This window comes from Mustela nivalis, assembly GCF_964662115.1.
Source record: "Mustela nivalis genome assembly, chromosome: 5".
Taxonomy (NCBI): Eukaryota; Metazoa; Chordata; class Mammalia; order Carnivora; family Mustelidae; genus Mustela; species Mustela nivalis.
This window is the reverse complement of record NC_139024.1, coordinates 99,382,013-99,409,727: the sequence shown is the minus strand read 5'-3', so window position 1 is coordinate 99,409,727 and position 27,715 is coordinate 99,382,013. Positions and strand designations below refer to the sequence as shown.

The following is a 27,715-nucleotide window of genomic DNA, read 5'->3' as shown; positions in this document are numbered from 1 at the left end:
TGGAACATTATTTCCCTTGGCATTTATATGTTAAAAAGGATTGAGTTCAGCATTTAGAGACATTATCTGTATTAATCTGGCCCCTGGAAAGACATATTTATATTCCTGAGGGTAAGGATAAGAACACAAGACCCTATCCATCCCATCTTAATGGAATTTTTTTCTCTCCTTGCAAGAAATAAGGAGGTTGCCTGTCTCTTATACAGATAGTTGGAGAAAATCCACTGTTCTCTTTATGAGGTTTATAAGATATCAGGTGCTATCTATATAAAAAATGGTTGTTGCTTTTTATCATTGCGAGGCTAAAGTCTGAGGACCTATGTGGTGACATGTGGCTGTTGATCTGGATGTGAGCATCAGTTAAGTACTCTTTTCTTCTGACCCAATTCCTTAATTCAAGTGGGATAACATCTCAGACCCTTCATAATTCTTTGCAAAACAGTAGTACTACTTAAAAATTTCATATTTAATTAAACCAAAATATTAATTTTTATGTAAAATAAAAACTATTTTAGTGACTTGACTAATTTTTCCTGAATGCACACAATGTTATTCACTCCTTCATTCAACAAGTATTATTGAATATAAGCCATCATCCAGAGCAAAAAATAAATGTAAGAACACAAAATTGACATATGGGAAAAGTTTAACCATTAATATAGCTGATAACAAAACGTTTTCCTGTTGATTCTCACTTTGAAAAAAAAATACTGATTCTTCATTTATAATTTGAAATAAGAGGAATAAAGAAAAACTATTACTATAATATAAATGATTATAGTGATTTTTCTGCTGGACAAAATACCATTATTACAAACAATATTACGATGCTTTAGGATAGGACTAACACAAATCAGGAAGTAGAGACTCAGATGATTCTAAAATACTCACTTCACAGCAGAAAATCAGTGGGAAAGAGTTACATACCCAGAATTTTTCTTTCTGTCCTTGTGCTCCTTTTAGTGTGCCCCATCTAGAAATAATAAAAAAAAATACTGGCATGGTTAAAAATATTTGATTTGCACCTTGATAAAATATAAATTATTGTCAGAATTTTATCTTTTTTTTTTTTGTTTGTTATGGCCCAATCTTGGCTTACTATGGAGTTGTCATCATGGTCCCACAAAAATGTGCCTGTGTGGTTTTCTTTTTGACCATAATGTTATTTGCTTGCTCAGAATATACTTATTTATGTCCAAATGGCTTAAAATCAAATTTGTTTATCAAAGAAGATAAATTCTAGGGCAACTGAGGTATGGAGGTTTAAAAGTACTTAACGAAGCCTCCCCTCTTCACATCTAGCCCTCTGGAACTCTACCCTATATGGTGTAAACTAAAAATCTCCAAGACTACTGTTAATAATAATATAAATACAGATAACAATCATAGATAAAAGAATTTATGAGAAAATATATATATGTATATATTATCTCAAACAATGGATACCTGTCTAATGTGAGATTTCTGTTTACACATGTATGTATGTATGCAAACCTAATCTTTCACTCCCACAACTGGTTCATTTTCAATGTAGCATATAACAATCCATAAAGAATCCAAACTTACAATATCTTGACTAAACCCAGTAAGGGAAATGTTAATAACATGTTCTGTTTACTAATAAAATAACAAGCCTTGTCTAAGAACATAGAGTGGGAGATGTTGAGCCCAGATTCCAAATCCTATGTACTTCCTCATCTTATAAATATCCAGTCTCAAACTGCAGTGTGTCTTGAACAGCAACCGTTTTATGTAGAGAAAGCATAAGGACTACCATTTTCACATGCTGTGATGGATTGTGAGGAAACAATTCCGCCCACATATCACCCCACTAAACCCAATATCCCTCGGTATAACAAACATTCTTTGGGGGGGGGGAAACATTACTGGAAGATATACAAATTCATTCAAATATTTTTAACACTTCCATTTGCTTGAAAGCTGTTCTTAGAAGGATATAGAATAAAATGATGGCACCACAGCACAGAGATATTGCCTAAAGAAGGCAGGTTTATGATAGAGATCTTGGGGGCATTCAAGAAAATATATTAATCCATATAGATCCTTGGGCACAAAGGGGAGGAAGAAAAAATGATGTGAAAGATGGGATAACCCTGAAAAAGCAACATTTCTTTCTCTTTTTCCTGGTAGAGGCTAGGAGTGGTGATTGCAATGCTTCCCATCTCTCTCTCTTGGTTTTCTGCTACACACAGGAATAGTAGGCTAGAAAACTTTAAGGTTTTAAATATTCTGGGCAGCTTACTGTGTAAGTTCAAGCAAGTTTAATTTTGAAACCATTCTGTAGTTTTATAATTATATTTATATCCTTGTAACTTTTCTATAAAATACTATTATCACCATTGACAAAAATTATTGCTTACAATAAGGGCCCCCAAATCTTCAAAGTCATTATGTACTTCAAGTAGTATGTCATATTTGAAACCTTGAGTTGCTCATTTTCTACTCATTTTTCATGACTCTTATAACAAGTTCAAAAAGCCTTTACCTCAATCAAATTTCCTTTCAGGGGGTCCAGCTACTAGTTACTTAAGCTATTTATATAAAATATAAGAGCAATCAGAAGTATCTAAGGAAACATTCAACTTAAAACAGGCAGAAAAGGAATCCTTTATCTGAGATTCCACCAAATTCTTGAGAAGTTCGGGGTAGTTTCACTTGAGGCCCTAATGAGCCTCCTAAGAAAGAATGCCTAATCAAAAAACAGTATCCAGACAGGATAAGCTTGATCCAGAATCTAAGCTGAGGTCAGAAGACAGGAGGAGCAACTGAGAGGATTGTTCTCTGTCACTCACGTCTATCCACACTGGATTTAGCTAAGTTTAGACCTTCGGAAAAGGCCAGACTTGTAATATAAACCTCACAGAGCTACTTCTCTAAAAACTATATATTGTATAAAACCCACTAATGATACTCAAATAGAGATTAATACCAAGTTTCTTTCCCTTTTGTAAGATCTTTCTAACTTCTTGGGTTCCAGCTCGCTGAGGAAGGTGCATGGAAAGATGAAGGAGAATTGAACAAAGGGAACAGAAAAGACAAGCAAGGAAAATAAACCAGGAGTTGAGTACTGCATTTGCTGTTAAGTCCTTTTCAGATACCCCTAGGCACTCCCAGAAATACTGAGACACTGTTTGGGGGCATGAACATCCATAATCGCATACTAAGGTCCAGATTTAGCAAAACAATGACTATACATAATTCTATTACCAACAGATCAGAGACTAAATTTAAGGAAACAGAACATTTTCTCACAAAGTAAAAGAGACTTCAGAATGTAGTCATTTGTCTTATTCTTGTATTAGCAAATAAATTAAAAGTAAAATAAACTAATTTGAAGACATCTAAGAAAAACAAACTATTATTGTATAATTTTTTCATATGCTCCATACATTTTGATAGGATTATCTAAATAATATTTTCAATTGTACAATAGACAGCAATAATACTTATTTTGTAAATCTATCAACTTTTTAGAGTTGCTCTAAGTTTCAGGAAACAGCAGTGTTCAATGTAACTTTAAGATGTCTTTATGAAAGCACCTATCTAACCTAAAGAGAATGGCAGCATTCGGATTATTATAAATATTCTCAAAGTGGACAGAAAAACAAAACAAGTCTTCAAATAGAGGTGAGAGAGGAAAAAGAAAATAAGTCCACTGAGGTTGAGAGTTTCAAAGACTTGCACGTTTGTGAAAGAAAATTATAAACAAAGAATACTAACCTTGACACGAAATTCAGATAAAAAGAAGATATCACACCTCACCAAGGAAACTATTGTTCAGTTCCCTATGTTATAGCCTCTATGTCAGATGACACGCAAGGTCCATTCATTACATGATCTAATGTTGGCACTGCAAATTTCCTTTATCTTTTTTCACCTGTATCATTTTTAGACAGTTTCTATGATGGTAATCAGCCCATGGAGTCACAGTGGGGTATTGCAGAGAAATAAACCTGTGGGTTGTTTTCTCAATATCCCATGCTTTCTGAGAGACTGGAAAAAAATCACTTTACCCTAGGTGATTTTCCACTGGTATCATAGAAAACTCATGTAATTAAAACCTTTATCCAAGCAAAAACAAAGTTTAACTGGTACAAAACAAGAAGACTACTTATATTGCTCACTTATGGGAGAGAGTTCCTCTTTATCTATGAAAGGCATATATATATATTCCTAAAATACTAGACTTTGTCTTGCCTTTTTACCAGTAGGCTAAAAATTCTAGAAACCGGTATGTATTTTCACAAATGTCCTCTTGTAAATCAGTGGCTGTCCTTGGGGACATAAGGATCTTAATTACATTCATATATACTCTAAACATAACTATTTACACTTTTTTTTCACTCACTTATACATCTTCATTTTAAGGACTATTTGTAAACATTTCTTTAGCTAGACCAGAACCATAACTTTATTCTGCTGAGATTGTTTCCTTAACCTGCTAATTTGAAACAAATGATACAACAGGATCACAAGTTTGAAAGACCTTGATAGTGGCTTCTCTTGCTTCAAGAAATTCTACTTCATATGAACTTTATATTGTTCTTTTGCATTTTTTTCTGCCTCGTTAAGTTAAATTGTTTCAATTTTTAAGATATATTAATACTTATTTTATCTCAAAATTTCATGACACCTGGGAAAATGCTGGTATTGGAAATATCTGGGCAGCTCTCATACTACATTCCCTGAGGAGGCCTGAGAACTGAGGGTTCCCTATGTTGAGTCTATGTTTACATCTCTCCCTTCAAGCATGTGTTCCTTTAAGCTCTTCCTTCTGGACTGGTCTCATATGCCCTCTTTTAGGTAGTTCTGGAAATACTACTCTTGCATAACATCAGTAGTCTTTTTGGAAAGACCATCAATTCTGTAGGGTAAAGCATCAAAACCCATTCAAGGATGACATAACATTTTGTATTGCTAAGGTTATGAATATCTTGATGGATGTCCTCTGTAAAAAGGATGCTGTTCTTTTTAGATAACTGTGCTAATCAATACTAGAATTATGAAAAGCATATTTTAAGCTATTTCTAGATACCAAAATTATTAGAACTGAGTAACTATTTTGCACAGGATTTTAAATTGTAAGTGCTACTGTTGTTTCTCCTTTAGTTTTGGTTGATTTTGTGCTGGACATGCATATATTCAGTGGTGGTCATATTAGATACGTTAAATAAAAGACAACTGAACATATGACTTTCTTTAGGTTTTCTTTATATTCCCCTAAATATCTCTTTTAAAAAAGAAAGAGGCACAGAATTTCTGTGTAATTCATCCACTTATTTCAGCCTTTATTCAGAAAACTGTTGTTTAGTACAAAGAAGATATCCTTTGCCTTCAAGAAGCTGGCAATTTAATGAGAATGATTAAAGTGTTTAAATTATTTACGACCTATTAATACTTCTTTTCTCTTAAAATTTAGTGACACCTGGGAAAAAGCAGTTTTGGGCAGCCACTGCACCACATTTCCTGAGGATGCCTGGGAATGGATAGTTTGCTGTAGTGAGTAAGAAATACATCTAATGGAAGCAAAATGAAAAATAAACAAATATAAAAATAATCAGAAGCCCCCCAAGAAATAATTTGAATCCACAATTGCTACTTTTATAAAAGCAAGTTTTAAAAATTTTTATGGGTTACAGACAAAGAAATTAACTGTCTACAGAGGGCAAAGTTGACTCCTTTCACAGAATTAAATAGAAATTCTTATAGTACAAATGAAACTGTAGAATTTTAATTACAATAAGTAAGTGCAAAATCACAAGAGAGCTGTTGAAACTTCATCTTATTCTAAGCCTATCCTAAGACCAGTACTTGGTCCTGTGGGATTCGAGAACAGTGAAAGGAGCAGCAGGAAATCAAGATAGAAAAGCAGATTGAGATCAGGCCATAAAGAGCACTCATAGCCACCAGACTTGGCACTTTGAAAGTTGGTGATAAAGAGTCATTCAAATATGGTAATGCCATGATCCAGATAGTCTTTCAGAGAGAAAACTCAGGTGTTAGAATGAGAAAGAGATTCCAGGAGAAGGAGATTAAAAGCATGAGATAAATGTTAGTCATCAAAGCAAGAAATAATGTAATTCTGAATAAGAATGTAAGACCCAGAAAGGAAATCCTGTTTATTCTTTTAATACCTCTATCTCCAACACTTAGAATAGTGACTTAGACATTCATAGTCAACCCTAAACATATTTGTTGAGCAAAGGAATTGAATTCTAATGGCAGCAAGTGAATTGAATGAATAGGAAGACACAGATTTGAGAGCTCGTTTGGAGATAAAATTGATGGAGGGTATTACGTTATGCGAAATAAGTTGGTCAGAGAAAGACAAATACCATATGATTTCACTCATATGTGGAATTTAAGAAACAAAACAAGTGATCATAGGCCAAAAAAAGAGGGAAACCAAGAAACAGACTCTTAATCATGGAGAAGAGACTAATGGTTAGCAGAGGGGTGGTGGGGGGATGGGTGAAACAGGCGATGGAGATGAAGGAGCACACTTGCGGCGATGATGAGCAATGGGTGATGTATGGAAGTGTTGAATCACTAACCTGTACACCTGTAAATAATATTACACTGTATGTTAACTTACTGGGATTTTAATTAAAACCCTTTTTAAAAAACGTGATGGAATTTGTTGGCCAAGTAGAAAGGGAGAAAAAAGAATCAAGGTTAATTCTAGGATTTTAAGGTTGAAAGATTAGGTTCCTCCACGGTGGTGTTATTTGTAGTGCACCTCACATTACTCAGAAATATGTTCCTGACGATCAGGTTGATGTGTTATTGCCTAAGACTGTAATTACAGAGTGGCTTCATCTACTCTTGAGCTCTCTCTACTGATAATGGTTCTGTGTATTAACCTTTAAATTCATTGCTTTTCAAGGTTTCTGACAAGTAAAATACAGTAAGAACCAAGCAAAGCTGATTATTAAAAGAAACTGTGAAAGAGCCTTTCTACAGATTGAGGAATTACTCTGTGAAGAGAATAATTATCTCCTAACTCACGTGTCAAGATCACATTTGCTTAAGAATCAAGTTCTTTAAAGCATATCTCACATTCATCTAAGAATCTGGAGTTACCAGGAGGGGAAAAAAGTTTTATTTTGTATCGATGGTAGGTGTAATATACTGGTTCAGAATCATCTAGACCATAATTTTTCAATGTGCCTGACAATTTACCACTTCTGGGATCCCAGTATATACCCAATAGACTAATGATAGGAATTCAAACTCATGTTTTCTGAGCACACCAATTCTGTATTAGTGAATATAAATCCACACAGATAAAAAATTAAGTTTATCTACAGTGGACATGTAAAGAAATCTTGTGCAGTACAGCCTACTAAAACAGGAAATTTAGGAGGAAAACAGGGAACCAATATATAAGAGCCTGATGTGGAACTGCAGCCCTTACTAAGGAAATGAAAGTCAGATAGGATATAGGTATAAAGAAACCACCAGATGAGCCTCAAGCTGATAAAAGTGATAGGAGTACTCTGGATATAGGATTTTGCTTTTAAAGGTGAGATTGCAGATAGACTCTCAGATCCCTTTACACAAAGATTTAAAAGATTAGTGCAGCAAGAATGAGGCAAAGATAAGCAGGCTTTTGTTGCCTTATGAATGTTGTCCCAGAGATACTCAGTTAACTTCATTCAAAAAATGCTCACGCCTAGTGAGTGTGGCAGTGTTGAATAGGATAGAGAGCTCTAGAAGGTGCTAATTAAGGCTAGATCAAAGATAAAAGAAAAGAGACTGCAGGGGAAATCAAAATAAAATGAGGGCATTCCCCATCTCCCTTCGTTTTCCACTGAAGCAAAATGTAAATCAAGTCAGGTTTTACTCAGCTTAAGATCAGGTACTCTTATTGATATGTTCTGCCAAGGGGCTACCAATTTTGTCATAGTTTGGAGAAGCTATGAAAATTTGTGAAAGATCAATTTTTTTGTGTGTATGAAAATGTCAAAAATAACTGTGTGCACTCCTAATATTAATTACTTATCCAACCAACACAATTTACTGAGTTGCTGATATATTGCTTATCCTATCCCACCCTAATATTTTAGAAAACAAAAATATTGTAAGGATAATACCACATGGAATTTGACGTATGGAAGAAAATGACAAAACAGCTGTGCCCAGGTATGCTCTGGTCAGAATGATCGGCTGTGGAACTGAGAAAATGAACCCTCTGCATTTGCTATATTGACAGAATATATGTTAAGATATTCATAATATTGACAGAATATATGTTAAGATATTCATAATCTTACTTGGGGGAAGGAGTACAAGATCAAAAATTTCCATCATCACCAGTGACAATTAACTAGGATGGTATCTTTTTGGGGGGAGAGGGTAATTTAATTTAATTTTATTTATTTTCAGTGTTCTAAAATTCATTGTTTATGCACCACACCCAGTGCTCCATGCAATACATGCCCTCCTTAATACCCACCACCAGCCTTACCCCATCCCTTACCGCTACCCCCTCCAAAACCCTTATGAATCTTATGAAGACACACTGTGAGGGAAAACTTTAGTCCTTTGATATTAGGAATAGAAATAGCTTATCCTCTCATAAAATCTCAGTACTTAAAGAAGATTCAGAGATTACAGTATACTCCAGGTTATGGTTCACAGACTGAATCTGGCCCACTGTCTTTTTCATAAATAAACTTTTATGGAAAAATCAAGCTCATTTATTTATGTATTATCAGCTAATGGCAGAGTTGAGTTGTCAAGACCATTAGCACTAAGTGTTAATTTGATTCTACTCCAATTTCTTTGCTTCATAGGTAAAGCAACTAAAGCCCAAAGAGGTTTAAGTAACATTTCAAAATTATATGGTAAGTGGCTAAGTTGGTACTAGTATCTAAAGCACAATTAATAACACCAGCAATAAAAAATAGGACTAGCAGAAGACAGAAAGGGGTGGGATCATTTATAGTTAAGATGGAGAAGGCATTATAGATCTTGAGTAATTTGGAGCAGATGCCAATGAAAGACCAAAAGAAGCCCCCTGGCTAGAAATGCATTTTTATCCTGTTAACCAGCTAGTTTTGCTTCTGTACGAACGCTTGCTTTTTTTGCGCGCGCCGGTTAACCGGCCAGTTCTGCTTCTGTTAGACTGCTTTGCTTGTTTCGCACGCACGGACCCCCTGAACCAATCCGCTGGCGCCAAGTATACCTGTTCAAACTGTCAACCCATCAGCTCAGCCCCACCCGAAACTTGTTTGTATCTGTCTATAAAAACCCTGCACCAACCCAGCTCTGGACCTCTCGGTGTTATCGGCAACGAGCGGCACAGAGGTCCAGGTTCGAACCTGCAATAAATGACCCTTGCTGCTTGGCTTTGACTCACGTCTCTGGTGGTCTTTTAAGGTGGGAGTAATACTCAGTGGGTATTTCACCAAGAGGAAATGAGGGCATACCTGAGAGAAAAGCATTTAATGCCAAAAATTATTCTGCATGCATTCATAGAGAAACCATGAAAGTTTTAGAAGGAGAAAGATTGTCGACAGCCATAAAAGGATAAAAAGATAAAGCTGGTCATGGTGAGCAAAGACTAAAATGGAAAAGAATAGAGTTGGAGGCAAGAAGAACAGTTTGATCATTATAATATCCCAATCAAGGATGCATTCGTCACACCCAACCATCTCACTTGTATCCAGAAATTTAATGGATATAATCATTACAATGATGGGGATGGAAAAGACTAATACTCAATGAATTTATTTGAGTATCAAAATAAATCAAAGTTGTCAATATCACATCATATTCACATTAATATCATCCCCTGTAAAATTTATATTTCTGCAAGTTTTCCCTTTTTATTATAATACAGACTTGGTCTGACCTTCTCTTTAGTCTTACTAAGGTAGTCAGTAATATCCTCCATATTTCTGCTTAGAGAAGACATTGGAAATTGCCATAACATCCCAGACGTTTTAACAAAATATTCCAGTTTGTTCATTCATCATGATTATCATATATATCACATTCTTGGAACATAGGATAGAATCCTGATCTTTGATTCTGAAAAGGTGAGCTTGTAATATATGCCTTCTAAAAATGTACAGTGATTACCCCAAAAGCACTCTCTTTTAAGAAATAGCCAATCCATATTCCAGCTGACAGAAGTCAGAAGCCACTTTATTTCCTACTCCTGATGTCCCCTCACCCCTCTGCACATCTCTGGAAATTCAGACATTTACTTTACCTTACCTCCATGTAAATTCTATAACTTTTGAAATTTTGAGGGCAACACCTGCCACAGAAGATATGAGTTTTATAGGACAAAGTCACAAAAAAAAAAAAAAAAATTAAGCTAAATCTAGAAGGTAGCACACTACCAGGGACTAATAAAATCCCATCACACAGCCCCCCCCCCCGACCTGAACTACCCACAGACATTAACACTCATTCAACAAGAAGGTAAAGTGCACTTTCCCAATTACGGAAGGCCATTTTCAGCCTTGGCATAACCCATTGCCCCAGGTCTTTATGAATCTAAGAAATTGCCTGCGATCATCTTCCTCAACTGCCCATTTGTTCAGATGCCATGTCTTTCCCTGATGTCTACCAACTAGGAAATTGTCATTTCCAACCATGCTGATTTTACACAATCCAGTAGAATTAAAGTGTCCATGACCAAACTCCTGCTATTTACACGGCTTTCTTGGTAGAAATAGAATCATATAATCTAAGGCCATGGACCATTTATCACATTTACCAAAGAAGTTATTCATTTTCACCTACAGTCATTTTCTTTACTGTCTCGTTCTTACCCATCTACTTGTGTTCTCAGTGTAAGCTGGATCAAAAAATTTTAAATAATAATGTTATGTGTAAAGATGTATACCATAGGTAAGTACTCATTAATGCCATAATTAGAATCAACTCCAAATTTTAGTTTCTAAAAATAATTCTGAAAATATGTTCAGAATATTAAGGAAAAAGTTAAGGAAGTATGAACTTTTAAAAAATTAAATTGACTGTAAAGTGAGTAGCCTACTAGGTGGCAGACACAGTCTCATTTAATCCTCACAACAAGATGGTGAGCATTAAATTATTATCCAACGTCATAGATGAGAAAACAGAGACAAAGAGATTCAACTCCCTCTCTGAGGTCACCTAAGGAGAAAGTCAGAATAAGCATTTAAACCTAAACTTGACTCCAAAACCCAGTTCTTTATGCTCTACAGTATTGTTTCCACAATCTGTCATTAAGCAAAAGAGACCTTAGAGACCTTTGTATGTGTGTGTGTGTGTGTGTGTGTTTGTGTGTGTGTACACATACACATTATATCATATGTATTTTTAAGCCACATTTTTATGAGAGAAAGAGAGCTTTCTAAGAATTCTTTTTAGAACAATTTTTCTACCATGCCTGCACCTAAATAAAAAAAATAAATAAATAAAGTTTTTTTTTTTTTTTGACTACTGTTTTGTTTTGTAAAAGGTCAGTTCATAGTAATCGCAGTTACAGAGTAGAATGGACCTGGTCAGGGTTTGAGATGGCAAATCAATGAGACACCAATGTCAAACAAGAGAAAACAAATGGAGCACAAACTGTTCTGTCAATTTGATTCAGTGCTGACATACAAAGGCAACACGATTCAATCAGCACGGAAAATAGAAGAAAAATAAACCTCATTTATCAGCTGCACCGTCTCCAGAGTCCTTCTCCACTGCCGCTCTTCTGTTAGTGCAACTCAAAGAATCTCAAGAGTCTGCAGAACTCCCCCCAGTGGCTTCCTTGGATGATTGAGAGCTTTCCATCGCTGCATCAAATTAGTAGGTCTTATTTTACTTATTAAGGCTCTTCACATTATTTATCGTATTATCCTCAGCATCTAGCAAGGTGTCTGGTAAATAATCACTAATCACTGCACAATAAAATGTGCTTAAATTTTCAGTTGAGAATCAATGTGGGGGGTATCTACACAAACTAAATTATTGCACTTTTTTTTTTTTCCCAAAGAAGTCAAAGTACTTTTGGAAGTCATTCAATATAGTACCCAAAGAACTCTTTTAGCTTTTGTATAGTCTTAATTTATTAGGTTTATTTTCATCAAGTTTAATACACACACAATAGAAAAAACATATGAATGCTAAGTAAACTCACATAAGTGAACTCAAATCTGGAAGGATTTAAGATGGAGATAAAAAACATTTTCATGTAATTTGAATCTCCAATTATAACTACAGATAAAAATGCAAATCTTTAGCAAAAAGAACCAACTGCTCTTTATACTTTCTTTTCTTCTGCAGACTTTGATAGCACCAAACCCAAAGGGCATTTTTCAGTAACTATTTTCTGAGACCTCTTAGCAACATTTCACATTGCTAACTACTCCTGCCTGTTTGGACACTTTTCTCTCCTATGTCTGTGTGTTACTTAGGCTGGTCCTCCCTCTCTGACCTTAGGCCCCTTTATTAGCCCCTTCTTCTCTATTTGACCTTTAAATATTAGGGTTCTTCAGGTTTGGGTCTGCAACTCTTCCTTTCCATTCCCATGGTTTCAGCTACTATCTAAAACTGGACCACTCTCAATGGTTTCTCTTTGGGCTCATAAAAACCTATAGTTTCACTCCAGAAATACATATAATTGGTTATTTGATCTTTCCATTTGAATGTCTCCAGGAATCTCAAATTCAGTATGTCTACATTGAACTCCTGATTTTTCCATTTCTACCCACTCATCTTCTACTGCTCCCTGTATCAGTAAATGGAAATCTGTACAATCTCTTCCTCAAAAAGGATACCTGGGTATATTCATGAAACCTACCTCTCCAGTCACTACTCATTCAAATTACCAAGTCTTGTCAGTTGTACCAAAAAAGATATAACCTCACACTCATTTATTTATATTTAGAACTACCAAGCTAGTCTAAGCTGCCATCATTTCTTGACATTAATTTCCTAATTATTCTTCCTGTTCCACCTTAAACCCCATAAATTCATTCTCTAAGCATCACATAAAGTGACCTTTTTTTAAAAATGCCAATTATGCAATTTTCCTGTTGAAAGCACTTGAAAATAACTTTGCTAAAGCTTGGAATAAGGTTCAAAACTCTAACCCATAAATAACAGGGCTCTACAAGCTTTGTCTGATACCTACTTCATCTCTTGTCTTTTGACCACATTATCCATACCTGTGTTTATCCAAAGTCATTCCTAGTAATTACCAAAAGACATCAGGACATGACTAAGAGGAGATAGCAAAGCAGAACATTTCAGGCAACATAATCCTTATAAAGGAAGTGTAATAATTGGCTGTAAAACAGGAAGATTTATCCAGTAGTGCTGAACACTAATCAGCCCTTAGTATCATGCATCATGTTGGTGTGGTAAGGGCTTGAGTAGAAGCACCAACATAGCAGAGCACTGAAGCAAGTTGCTGCACACATCAACCTGAACTTCAATTCAGAATGTGGACTGGAGATTGTACCAGTGAACAAGATGGTGAGTGAGGCAAAGAACAATCTACCCTCTCTGTTGGCAATCACAGAATCTGGATAGATTTCTTTTACTTTATGGAGGAGGTGAAAAAGGGAAAGGCACTTGACAGCAAACATGTATTCATGACATATAAAACATTGTCCTGTGCTCTTGGAAAAAGATAATACCTCAGAAAACTTACCAACGATAAGAGAACTTTCTATGAGATTAATTTGCATTCTCAGGGGACTGAAAGAAGGTTTGGATTTAATGCACTGGTGACATTAGTAGAGAGCAGATTGAGACATATGGGTAACAAGATAAATAAAGTGCAAGTATTATAAACAAATTGAAAGAAAAGCAGGTAGGGAAAGAAAACTACAGATTCAATAGCAGAGTTTTACATGTGAGTCTAAGGTTATTGTGAATCAAAACTGAGTCTTTGGGAAACTAAAAGATACAAGGTCGGGGAGCGGGGATTGGTGCTCCTGGGTGGCTCCGTTGGCTAAACTACTGCCTTTGGCTCAGGCCAGGATGCTGGCATTCTAGAATGGAGTCCTGCATCAGGCTCCCTGCTCAGCAGGGAGTCTGCTTCTCTCTCTGACCCTCCCCCACTCTCATGCACTCTCTCTCTCTTTCTCTTTCTCTCTCATTCTTTCTCTCTTAAATAAATGAATAAAATATTTTAAAAAATAAAGCTATAAAGGGCTCATTTGATAAAACTCCACACAATGCTCTATGGTATCTTGAAACGAGGCATCGTTTCAAGATACCATAGAAGTTCAGTGAATTATGTTGTCTTCCACAGCAAGTAATTTATGACAGTTTTTTGATTTTATTGTATTTTTTACTTTATATGAATTTGAGTGGACTATATTTTTATAAGATTAATAGCTTGTTGGGGGCCTGGGTGGCTCAGTGGGTTAAGCCGCTGCCTTCGGCTCAGGTCATGATCTCAGGGTCCGAGGATCGAGTCCCGCATCAGGCTCTCTGCTCAGCAGGGAGCCTGCTTCCTCCTCTCTCTCTCTCTCTCTCTCTCTCTGCCTGCCTCTCAGCCTACTTGTGATCTCTGTCTGTCAAATAAATAAATAAAATCTTTTAAAAAAAAAGATTAATAGCTTGTTTTGTTAATTAAAAAATTTTGTTGGCTTTGATTTCATGCCTTATGAAATTGGGTAACTTCTACTTTATTATTGTTTTCTTCACAAGAGTGATTCAACTTTGTAATTTTATTTTAATATTTCTCACATTGTGACTTTTTAAAATAGCTCAAAAATACTTATATATACAATAATCTCTATATGGATATTATGCAAGGAAATATAAATATAGATATAATCCCAGTGTTTTTGAGCCAAAATATCAGAATCCTGTTATTAAAATGCTTTTTCGATTATACATCTTTTGAGAATATTTTTAACTCTATCAGGAGCAGGATTATGGTATTGAGTTCGTGTATGTGAAACATTTAGAACAGAGCCAAGAATTTAAACCCTACACAAGGAGTTAGCAACAACTGCTACTATGTTGTCAGTACATTATTATCATACCCGACTAACCAAACTTGATGAGTTAATTTTCTGGAGAAATATCAATTTAATCAAAGAGTTAAAGCCAAATTAAGTAAATGGATAAAAAGTGTGTTGCTAAAGATGTAAAATAACTATTATCCCAAAATAGCTTTAGAGTCAACTAATTTAATGTGAGTTTTAAGGAAAAGTTACCTTCCATATTGCTCCAGAAATATGAAAATTATCCAATTTATTTTATGAGACTATCCTAATGTTACCAAAATCTGAAGAGGCAATAACATAAACAGACTTTTAGTTTCCTTGAGAAGAAAATTGTGAAACTTGAAATAAAATGGAAATAAATCATGCACATTGGTGTATATAACCTATGAGCCTTCACAAAGTAATAAATTCAAGAAATGTAACTAGTTAACTACAGAAAATTACTGATAAAATACAACATTGTATCTATTGAAAAGCATTCACTCATCTCAACATGTTTTCAGTATTATGGAGGGCACTTATTGCATGGAGCACTGGGTGTGGTACATAAACAATGAATTCTGGAACACTGAAAAGAAATTTTAAAAATAAATAAAAAATTTTTTAAAATTTTTCTGTTACATTTTTAAAACTCACTGTGATCAAAACTCTTTTTTTTTTTTTTTTTTTTTTTTTTAAGTAACCTCTACACCCAACATTGGGCTTAAACTCAAGACCCCAAGATCAAAAGTTACATGCTTTACCAGCCAAGCCATAAAGGCATGCTTGACCAAAACTCTTTAAAAAACAGGACAGAAAGGTACTTCCTGACTTTAAAAAAAGACAGTTGATCTTAAGTCAAGAACCAACACAAAAGATTAAACCTCAGAGGAATTTAATTTAAAGAAACAAAATTGTGGTGAGTATTCTTTCCAAGTTCTTGAAGTCCTGGACATTTTAATATTCATGAAATAAGCTTTTGTTTTGCTCTGGAGTTATTTTTATGTGTACAATAGAGTATTTTCTGTACTTACCAATGCACCAAAGCTAATTTTGTTTCAAATTTCACCAAATTCCTCTATTACCTAATGTCATCCTTTTATTTCACACAAAAATTAAAGGTTTTTAAAATTTTATTCAAAAAATTTAAATCCATAGTCTGTCCAGATTTCCTCCAAGGAAATCAAAGAATAGTATTTAATTAGATGTCTTCGCTAGCAACCTAAGAAGCTTCCATAAAAGATATTTTATTCTGCCTAATTTTTCCTAAATTTGGTACTAAATAGTGTTTTGTCACACTTTTATACATTTTGGGAAAGTATCAGTCCTAAAGAACCCAAATAGTGGGGTGCCTGGGTGGCTTAGTGGGTTATAGCCTCTGCCTTTGGCTCTGGTCATGATCCCTGCAACATGCTCTCTGCTCAGTGGGGAGCCTGCTTCCTCCTCTTTCTCTCTGCCTGCCTCTCAGCCTACTTGTGATCTCTCTCTGTCAAATAAATAAAATCTTTAAAAAGAAAAAAACCCAAATAGTGCCACTGAAGCTAATATTTTCAATTAAATTCATCCAAATTTTAGAAAATATTAAATTACACAATATAATTCTACATTCCATTCCCCAGCGAAATTCATTCTGAAGTTGATTACCAAATAACAATCATGGATTTGCGTGAGAAACAAAATTGCACAATGTTACAGCTATATTATAATGCATAAATTTAAAAATTTGAAAATATTAGAAAAGGAATATTGAGTTAATTTTTAAAGAAATTTTTAGATGATATCACTTGTCTATTAAACACATGATGGTTTCATTTTCCAAATAATCAGTTCAAATTTCTCAAATCAGAAGTTCAGTTTTCATCCACAAGGAAAAAATCTGAAGAACAGAATTTGAGGAAGTCATCTAAAAAATTTAACCTATTTCGAAATGTTATAGATTCAGGGCAAAGTGCAACATATTTAAAAATTTGTTACTATATATCTAATTACAAATATAGCCTCATTGATTTCCACTTCTTATATTAATAAATAGTAGTCAATAGAAATAACATTTACTGTAGTAAGAGTAAATGGTATTTATTAAATACTTTCATATATCAAGCATACAAATACTGTGTCTGCATCTCATGTAAACCCTCACAAACACCCTTTTATTCTCAGCTTACAAAAGGCTAAATACAGGTAAACAAATGGCAGCCATATCATTTAGATGTGCCTGACTTCAACATACATACTCTTAACACAGTGTTATGTCCCAGTGGTTTATCAAAAAGATTAGTATTGAAGTGGATTGAACTAAGTATTGGTTCTGAAACTAACCAGCATGTAATCTCTGAAAAATCTATATCAGAGTGTCTTCTTCTTATACATTAGGTTACTTGATATATAAAATCTATGATATTTTACTGATCTTAGACAAAATATTTTAAGTTTGAAAATTAGTAAATTCTTTGGTCAGTTTAATCAGATTATCTTTTTAATATTATTTACTATTGAAATACTTCAACTTGGTAACATAAGTGAGATAAAATACCAGCTCAGCAGCCAGTTATTTCCATTTTTGAAAGTTGCCTTTAAGAATGATATGAAGATCTCAGGCTATAGGGGGAAAAAAAAGTATTACAAAAACAAAATCCTTGAAGAATAACATTTCTCTAGGGAAAAAAAAAAATCTGTGTTCTTTAGCTCAAGCGGTTACTTCGCGTGCAGTCTTCTGTGTTCTTTATAATAGTCTTTAGAAAGTTAAAAAAAAAATCTACGCTGTCTTCCTTATAAATAAAACAAGTTCTAATTTAAGTTGCTATGAGTTTTTTTTTTTTAAATCTCATTGGGAAAAATAACTGCATAAATATTGAAAAAATGAGAGCAATGAAGCAATGCAAACACCATTTAGTATTAAAAATAATAGAATTTGAATAATAGATAATATTTTGAAGAGTACAACCAAGAATCAAACCTTATTAAATTTATGTAAGAATTTAAAATGTAATAAAAATATATTATTATAAAGAGTAAGGAAGAAGTGCATTATTCATTTTATGGTCTTGATGCTTTTAACTTAAGAATTTGGAGAGGAAAAATTAAATCGTCCTTACACATCATTTACCCAAATATCTCCCAGGTACATTTTTACTCAATTAATTTAAAAATATAACTTTAGGGGCACCTGGGTGGCTCAGTAGGTTAAGCCTCTGCCTTCGGCTCAGGTCATGATCTCAGGGTCCTGGGATCAAGCCCCGCATCAGTCTCTCTGCTCAGTGGGGAGCCTGCTTCCTCCTCTCTCTCTGCCTGCCTCTCTGTCTACTTGTGATCTCTGTCTGTCAAATAAATAGATAAAATCTTCAAAAATATATATATAACTTTAAAAATATAGAATAAAAGTTCAAGTATTGTCTCATTCAAAATCAATAGAAATTAATTTCTAAAAGCCAACAATTAACTAGAGTTTAATCAATAAGGTTAAAGGATTAATGCTTTCAATGTATTATGAGCTCATTTTAAAAACTGACTCCATTAGAGAAATGAGTAAAGGGGAGGATAAATTAGAGTTCACAGAAGAGAAAACATTAAGGAATAATTAATATATTTACCTTTATTCATTTCCTACTTTACTCCTCACTTGTACTATCTCCAAATGCACCTACATATCCTTGGGTGAGGTTCCCTCCTGTGTTTCTATTCATTTCAGAACCAATGCACTTACATTATACTGGTTCCAGGGCTGCCTCCACTCTTGACTATAAACATCTGAAAACCAGCCAAGTTCATGGATGTTTATATTTCCCAGAGCTCAGCTCTTCCATAAAGCATCAAAAAAAAAAAAAAAAAAAAAAAAGATCCCTTTTCCTTTTCAAACCATGTTTGAAATCCCATTTCTTTTCTTTGATGATAGTTCCTGAGATATATCTCATCTCGAAGTAGAATGATAACACTAGGATGCTGAACTGAACTGCTCATAAATGTGAAAGACTTATCTTGGTTTCTATGGGAAATATCACTTCACAGGATATGGGAAGAGATGTCACATGGACACTTTTGGAATTTTTACTATAAACCAAACGATGTTGCTGAAAAGACACTTAAATTAATATAGAGATAATGGAGGAATATGAAGCAAACTCAGGGTGAAGCCTGCAAAGCCAGGCTATGCTTCATGGAATAAGTAAGAAAATTATGATTAAATAGAATGCCTCTGTGACTTGGCTACCTCTTAGTCTTATTTTTTACTAGATTCCTCCTCGCTTTTCAGTCAGCCCATATGAAATTCCTTCCAATTTTGTAAATATGTCATATTCTCTCTTACTATGAAAGTATATGTTTGCTCTTCACTTTTCCTGAAACTTGGTCTTCTCTTCCAATATGCTTTTAGTTAACTCCCACTTGCTCTACAGCAGAAGTCACCTTTTCATCAGAGTCTTCTCTGATGGGAGAAATGGGAGTTATGAGCCTTCCTATATGCTGCATATCCTCACTACTCAGTATAAATTCCTATCCTATTTCCATCTCTACTCTTAAGACATTGTGTGTTAATACCTGCTTCCTCCTTTTGGCTCTCTCTCTCCCTTTCCACTCCAGCCCACTTTCTCTCTCTCAACTTACTTGAGGACAGGAGGAGTATATTATTGGTATTCGTATTCCTAATGCCTATCACAGTACTTGACACATGTTATGGACTTTTAAAAAGTTTCTTGTTAAAAACTTGAGCAAAAGTCTTTATGTAAAGATGAAAGGTGTATGGTCAGAGTAAGTGAGATTAGAATTTTAGATAGGAAAAAAGCACATATTTATTTTTACCCTAAGAAAGTTTTTAGTAAAAGAGAAAATACAATAATTGCTTCAGAAAGCCTAGATGTAAACAGACATTGGATGAATCTTGGCACTGGACTTTCCTTACAGTATTGGTAGGATATTCTTATTGAAGCTAGAAGGGAAAACCTGAAAAGTTTTTGGATTTGTTCTGTATTGTTTCTAAACATTCACAGTCTCCGATTTCTGGTAAAATGGAATAATAATTCTCAGAAAGATTTTTCTGGTAAAATGGAATAATAATTCTCAGAAAGATTTTTAAGTATGAGGGTTGTACAACACTACTACATCAGTGCAAATGGATAAAGTTGGCACTGAATACTTTAAGTAACTTATTCAAGCTTGTGAAGCAATGATTCTCAAAATTTTTCAATGAATATTTTCTAAAAAGAGAACACATAATCATAGTGGGTCTGAGAGATATAGACCAAGTTGACACTCCCCAAACTGAAAATCTGTATCTTTGTTGTTTTTCTTTAAGATTTATGAAAATTTAGGGACATGTGGTTGGCTCAGTTTGTTAGGTGACTGCCTTTGGCTCAAGTCATGATCCTGGAGTCCAGGATCCCAGTTCAGGCTCCCTGCTCAGTGGGAAATCTGTGTCTCCCTCTCATCCTCCCTCATCTCGCGCTCATTCTCTCTCTCATTCTCTCTTTCTCTCTCTCAAATAAATAAATAAATAAAATCTTTAAAAAATGACTTATGAAAATCTGGAATTCTACTCCAAAATACAACTCTATTTGTTCTGATATTAAAATGTTCCTGCCAAATCTCTTATATCTTTCAGCCACCTTTGTACTTGGGAGAGCCATATAAATGAATTGTAGCCAGAATGAATGTGAATGGAACAATAAGGGTCAGGAATGAGTCAAGGCTTTGCATAAATGAACTTAAGAAGCCCTCCTCATGCTCCTCTTCATTTTCCATGAGCTGACTGAAATCACATGTGGCCCTAAGAGATGGCAAGGCAATAAATAATGTGCAAAGAGCTTGAGCCCTGAAACCATATATGGAAGAGAGTGACCCAAAATCCAGTATCACCCATCTTAAACTATTATGTGAACAAGAAATACAATTTTATTTGAACATATTTGAACTATTCAGTATTTTTAGTGCATTTGTTGCAGCCACTACTGTTATCCAAAACAGTACACCCCCTGAAAAAAAAGAAAGAACTAAGCATTTTGCAGTTCAAAAATATCCTAACACCCAAATCAAATGTTTTTGTATGATCTATACCAATTTTCACATATTTATTTGCATTTTTGAAATAAGTGTATTTGAAATGTTCATTAAACTCTCTTAGACTTTGCTATGCATTAAAAACCTCTAATTAAGGGGTGCCTGGGTGGCTTAGTGGATTAAGTCTCTGCCTCTGGCTCAGGTCATGATCTCAGGGTCCTGGGATCAAGCCCTGCATCGGGCTCTCTGCTTGGCAGGGAGCCTGCTTCCCTCTCTCTCTCTCTGCCTGCTCTCTGCCTACTTGTGGTCTCTCTCTCTCTGTCAAATAAATAAAAATAAAATCTTTAAAATCTTTAAAAAAATAAAAAATGAAAACCTCTAATTAAAACATCTGCTCAGAATTTATCAATTTGCCCTGAGTTAAACATAATCTGGCATGAAAATTCAGGCTTAATGTTTAGTTGTTATTCAGAAAGGAAATAGAAAAAAAAAAGATGAATGGGGATAAACAAGTGGTGACCACACTAAGGCTATGTCAAGTAATTTTTAATGACACTAAATAATAATAAGGCTCCTGGAATCCTTGCTACTTATGATGTGTACAGAAAATATGGAAAAATATGTTGGAAACTTAACTTTGAAATATTTTTATACTTTCTTAGACAATTATCTTTGTTTGGATGGATGGATCAGTGGATGGCTAGATACATAGTTAGATATAATAGATATCAAAAGTTTATTACTACAAAGTAGACAATCAGTATTACAACATAATTAGGCACTAACATAAAAAAGTTATGGCCTATTTTTTTTTTAAAAAGTTATGGCCTATAGTCATCCTTCATTACTGTATTCATAATTTGTAAAGTATTACTTTCTTAATATTACCTGATTATGTTTTTTCTCATAAATAATGATTAAAAAATCTAAAAGTTAAGAAAAACAGAGAATCAGAAAATCACTGAAATTAAATCATCATGACCTTTAATCTAATGATTTTTCTATTTTCTCCAAGTCTATCAATTCTCTCTTTTAATTGGGCTTATTAAGCTTTCTGTCATTTTAGCGATATTTTCAATATTCACACCTTAAACGCCTTGTTTTTCTGACTCTCCATTGTATCCATCTGGAAAATTGCCCAACTTGAATGAATTCAACTACTCATTTTTGCTACAAACACCAAAGCAGTTGACTACAACTGCAGAAGGCAAATACAAGAGGGCTGAAGGGTACCGTCAGCAATGTGCAGCAATCCCTTCAGGTTCCTCTGGGCAACTCCTTCTCCTAAACTTCTAGATGATCATTGCAAATCATCAGGTGCAACATATCAAATTTCTGATAATGCATCTCTCTCTCACTACCTCTTTCTTTTAGAGATAACCTTACCTTGTACATTCTAGAGATAGATGGAAAGAAAGAAAGAGAGAGAGAGAGAAAGAAACAAACAAACAATTTGGTGGGAATTTTCCTCAATTTACCCTTATCTTAAATGCTAAAAATGTTTCATCTCACCTCATCCTCTTTGCCTTCTCCCGATATAAGAAATTTGCCACTCGGTCTCTCTCTAGAACCAATCCCTTAAATTACTCTGGAACATCATTCTTATAGTTTTATAGCTTTCTCAGAAATCTTCAAAAAAAAAAAAAAACAAATAAAAAATTGCTGGCCTTCTTTTTCCTTCTTTGTAGACTCATCATTTTCTAGCCAGTCATTAAATCTTGGATTTTCCCAATGGTATAGTCTCAATCAGTCTTTCTTTTTTTTTTTTTTTTTTTCTTATTCTGTTTAGTCTCATCTGTCTTCGAATCTTATCTCTCCTATGGCTTTGAGATCAGTATATCTGTCTCCTCTGATGCCGATCTGCATATTTATATCTTAAAGACATCTCAAAATCATTAGGCCCATTAGTAAACTCCTTCCCTATCACATTGCCCATGCTCTATTCCAAAACCATGTCACATCTGCCAGCTTTTCTCTTTAAATATTTTTTTATTCATTCATGTCTCCCCAACTCCTCCACCAAATTATCAAGTCCAGATTGTTATCTTTTACTTGGCTTACTATAATTTGCCTTTTTGCATCACATTCTTTATAGTCAAAGTGATCTTTAAAAGAAATACAAAGATCATTTGTTCAAGTAAGTTAAATCTAATAGCTTTGTCTTCTACAGAAAGGGCAGCAAGTAGAATTTGTTGTGATAAATTTGCAAGGTACTTCATAAGAGAATATTTAAGCTGTCTGATAAGGAACATTAACTTACACAGTCTATTTGATTACTCTCTAATTCACTGATGCATTAATTTTCTGAATGCAGTAATTACCATCAGGAATTACTAATGGAGAAACGAATTAAAATCTACTGCTCCAGGGCACCTAACAATGCCCAGATGACCTAAAATATTTCTGAAAAATAAACATATTCTCTAAAAGTAATTTGCCTACTAGCGAATAAGCCTTGCTAATTGCCACACATGTAAGGTAAATTTCCTAGAAGTTTATAAAACTGAACACATTACTGCAACTGACATACTGAACATGGAAGATATACAAAGAGTGTCTGTGTAATTAAATAGAAACACATTTATATCTTGTTCAATCGCAGCATGAATGAATTTAGGAGTAGAGTGAAGAAAACATGACCAGCATGGCTAAATAGGTGGAAGAGATGATAAACGATCAATTCTAATAAATCAAGAAAGACTCTACCTCAATGTTGGCATTTTCATAGTTCTCTAAATGAGAAGAAACATCATTTCAATCATCAGGTATGTGGTAGGAAAATTTTTCTAAGTCAAGAACATCATTAGAAAAGACAAAAATTAATACTGAAGTGTGCATAGAAAGGAGAGCTTTAGAAGGACAATGACTTAAAAACTGAAGAAAAATGGAACTAAAGCCAAGCTGAATTTCTAGTTTGAGTGGAGATACAAAGGTATTTGTATACCATTTGCCTTCCCAAAAAGTCACTCAACAATTAGAAATAAAAAAAACAAAATAAACAAAACAGATTTTAAAATCCCAGTACTTCTTCGTATCTTTAGTGAACCAAGCAAATAGCTATAATCCCCAATGACAACTTTGAGTAATAATGACAACGCATATTTTGTTCTATACCAAAGCAAGAATAAATGCTGAGCAACAACACTGACCACAACCCTCCCCCTTCATCTCCAGACTTTCACAATTACATTTTCCCCCTAAAAATATGCAAGACAGTCCAGAAGTACCTGTCAAGAACATGAGCAGGCCACAGCAATCAGATTATGTCAATCCCTTCCCACTACACCCAAGAAGGGTCAACTGAAGAAGAAACTACACTGGAAGCCCACTGGGCTGCCAAAGTCCAGGCTAACCTGCCAGAGACAATGGTTGGAAGATGGAGTAAGGGGAGGCAAAAATAAGGGCAAAGAGTAGCATATAACAGCAAAGATACATGCAAGATATTCTGAGAACCACCAAATTCTCTGAGCTGTGAACAAAGGGGCCAGAGTTGATTTGATGAGCATGGGCCCAAGAATTACAAATTTCAGTTAAAACTGAGTGCCTCAGGTATCTCCTCCAAACTGCCCCTCACTCTATTTCTCAACAAAGAGCTATTCCATTTAAAGTTGAGGACTAAATAAGAGCTAGCATTGAGCGTAAGGTTAAAAAATATATAATTTTTTGAAAATTTATTTTATTTTTTCAGTGTTCCAAAATTCATTGTTTATGCACCACACCCAGTGCTCCATGCAATACATATCCTTCTTAATACTAGTAAAAGTATTAAATACATTATGGGTCAACACTGTACTATGTAGTTTGGCAATATTAATCAATAATACAGACAGCTGTTCTCCTGTAGCTTCATTTGACTAGGGATGCAGAAGTCACAATGAACATAAAAAACTAATTAAATTAAATTGTATATTAGAAAGTGATCATTGTTATGAAAAAAAATTTAAATAGACCAGATAAGGGGGCTCAGACTTGCTGGAGGAGAGGGCGTAACAGCATTAAATAGGGCAGTCAGGAAGTCACACTGAGAAGATGAGATCTAAGCAAAGAATAGATGGAGATACAGAAACTAAGGAATTGGAAATCTGATAAAAAGCAATTTGGCAAAGGGAGGGACCTGGTGTGTGGGTTCCTGAAACATTAAAAGGTAGCAAAGCAGGAAGAACAAGGTAAAGATTAACAGAAATTGAGATCAGAAGTTGAGGGGGGTGTTGGGCGACAGATAGGAGAGTCCTCAGATCATGCAGGTTTTTGTAAAGACCCTGGCTTTTACTCTGTAGGAAATGGGAAAATATAGATTTCTGAGCAAAGTGACAAGATCTGACTTATGTTCTAAAGGAATATTTCTCTGTTGAAACTAGACTTTTAAAAGCAAAGGTAAATTCAGGAAGACCCATGTACAAAATAATGGGTAATGGTGGTTCAAGCAAGGGTGGTAGTAGTTCAGACAATGAAAGGTGGTTGGATTCTAGATATAAGTTGAAAGACCCAACAGAGTTCCTGACATTGGAAGTGAGTTTTAAGCAGAGGAATAAAAGATAATTCTAAAGACTCCGAGGTTTCCAGTTAGAGCACGTGGAAAATGTCATTGTCATCAACTAACGTAGAAAAGGTAGATATTGTTCAGCATGTAGAAATGGGAAGATTTGCAGGTCTGTTTGGAAGTACTGAATTTGAGTCATCTATTAGATATCCAGGTGGGGATGTCAAATAGCCCAGGGAACATAGGAGTCTGGAGATCAGGAGGGAGATCTGGGGTGGGGATATTGATTCCATTGGTGATATACCAAGATGGTACACAAAGTCAGGATGAGTTGAGAGCCTAGTAAGAGAACAACTGAGAATAGAAGAGAGAAAAGGACTAAGAACTGATCCTCAAGCATTCCAGCAGTAAGAAGTATAGAAATACAGGGAGAAAAACTAGCTGAAACTGACTGAAAAATCACAGCCAGTAAAGAAAAGTCAGTGGAGGGTATGGGCAAGTCTGGATTTTGACTTATAGATATAGCAATGAAAAAGTCATTGATAAACTTAAAATGAATATTTTTTGTGGATAAGAGAGAGGAAGCAAAAAATGATGAAGAGGTTTAAGAAAACATCGGCAGAGAAAAATTGAAAAAAATAAATTCAGACAATCTTGAAAGTATTTTTTTCATACTATCTGAGAAATAATTGCATGCTTATATTGTGGCAGAAATATATTTTTTTATTACAGAGGAGAAAAACAGAAAATAGTTTCCCTATATTCTTGAATAGCAGAGAGGGTTTGGGGTCTACACTATAGCAAGAGGGATTTAAATAGGAATATGGATGCTTTATCTATGTAAGAAGTGGGAAGAAAGAGTATGAGGAAAGGCATGTGAGTAGGTGGTATCTGTGATACTGTGGGTTGTTCTCAGATTGCTTTATTCTTTTTGGTGAAATAGAATTCAGGGTTATGAGCTAAAAATACAAGGATGTAGGTATTGGGAATTTAAGGAAAAAGAGTAAGTTTTGAGATAATCAATTGAAGGGAGGGGCATGAAGCAAAATAGGAATCCAGAATATGATTGCCTGGTAGTATTAAATAACTGCTTGAAATTTGTGGTTAAATGAAACCTTTTGAAAAAGACATACAGTTGTGTATAGAAGAATGAAAGTCGACGATTCTCTTACACCATACACAAAGATAAACTCAAAATGGATAAAAGACCTCAATGTGAGGCAGAAATCTATCAAAATCCTAGAGGAGAACACAGGCAGTAACCTCTTTGACATCGGCCACAGCAACTTCTTTCAAGACATGTCTCAAAAAAAAAAAAGTCTCCAAAGGCAAAGGAAACAAAAGTGAAAATAACTTTTGGGGCTTCATCAAGACCAAAAGCTTCTGCACAACAAAGGAAACAGTCAACAAAACAAAGAGGCACCCCATGGAATGGGAGAAGATATTTGCAAATGACACTACAGAGAGAGGGCTGGTATCCAAGATCTATAGAGAACTTTTCAAACTCAACACTCAGCAAACAGATAATCACGTCAAAAAATGGGCAGAAGACATGAACAGACACTTCTCCAAAGAAGACATACAAATGGCTAGCAGACACATGAAAAAATGTTCATCATCACTAGCCATCAGGGAGATTCAAATCAAAACCACATTGAGATACTACCTTACACCAGTTAGAATGGCCAAAATTAACATGACAGGAAACAACAAGTGTTGGAGGGGATGTAGAGAAATGGGAACCCTCATACACTCTTGGTGGAAATGCAAGTTGGTGCAGCCACTTTGGAGAACAGTGTGGAGATTCCTCAAGAAATTGAAAATAGAGCTTCCCTATGACCCTGCAATTGCACTACTGGGTATTTACCCCAAAGATACAGATGTACTGAAAAGAAGGGCCATCTGTACCCCAATGTTTATAGCAGCAATGGGCACGGTCGCCAAACTGTGGAAAGAACCAAGATGCCCTTCAACGGACGAATGGATAAGGAAGATTATCCATATACACTATGGAGTATTATGCCTCCATCAGAAAGGATGAATACCCAACTTTTGTAGCAACATGGACAGGACTGGAAGAGATTATGCTGAGTTAAATAAGTCAAGCAGAGAGAGTCAATTATCATATGGTTTTACTTATTTGTGGAGCATAATAAATAGCATGGAGGACAAGGGGAGTTAGAGAGGAGAAGGGAGTTGAGAGAAATTGGAAGGGGAGGTGAATCATGAGAGACAATGGACTCTGAAAAACAATCTGAAGGGTTTGAAGGGGTAGGGGGGTGGGAGG

At 34.9% G+C, this 27,715-nt stretch overlaps 1 protein-coding gene across 2 annotated transcripts in view; it reads right to left on the bottom strand.

The window, feature by feature from the left end:
- Nucleotides 1-27,715, bottom strand: part of TINAG (tubulointerstitial nephritis antigen) — a 96,696-nt gene that overhangs the window by 17,093 nt on the left and 51,888 nt on the right. For both annotated transcript variants that reach the window (XM_082729422.1, XM_082729421.1), the window contains one exon: nt 928-973. In XM_082729422.1, the coding sequence (XP_082585548.1) occupies nt 928-973 (46 nt within the window). The remainder of the gene's footprint in view (nt 1-927; nt 974-27,715) is intronic.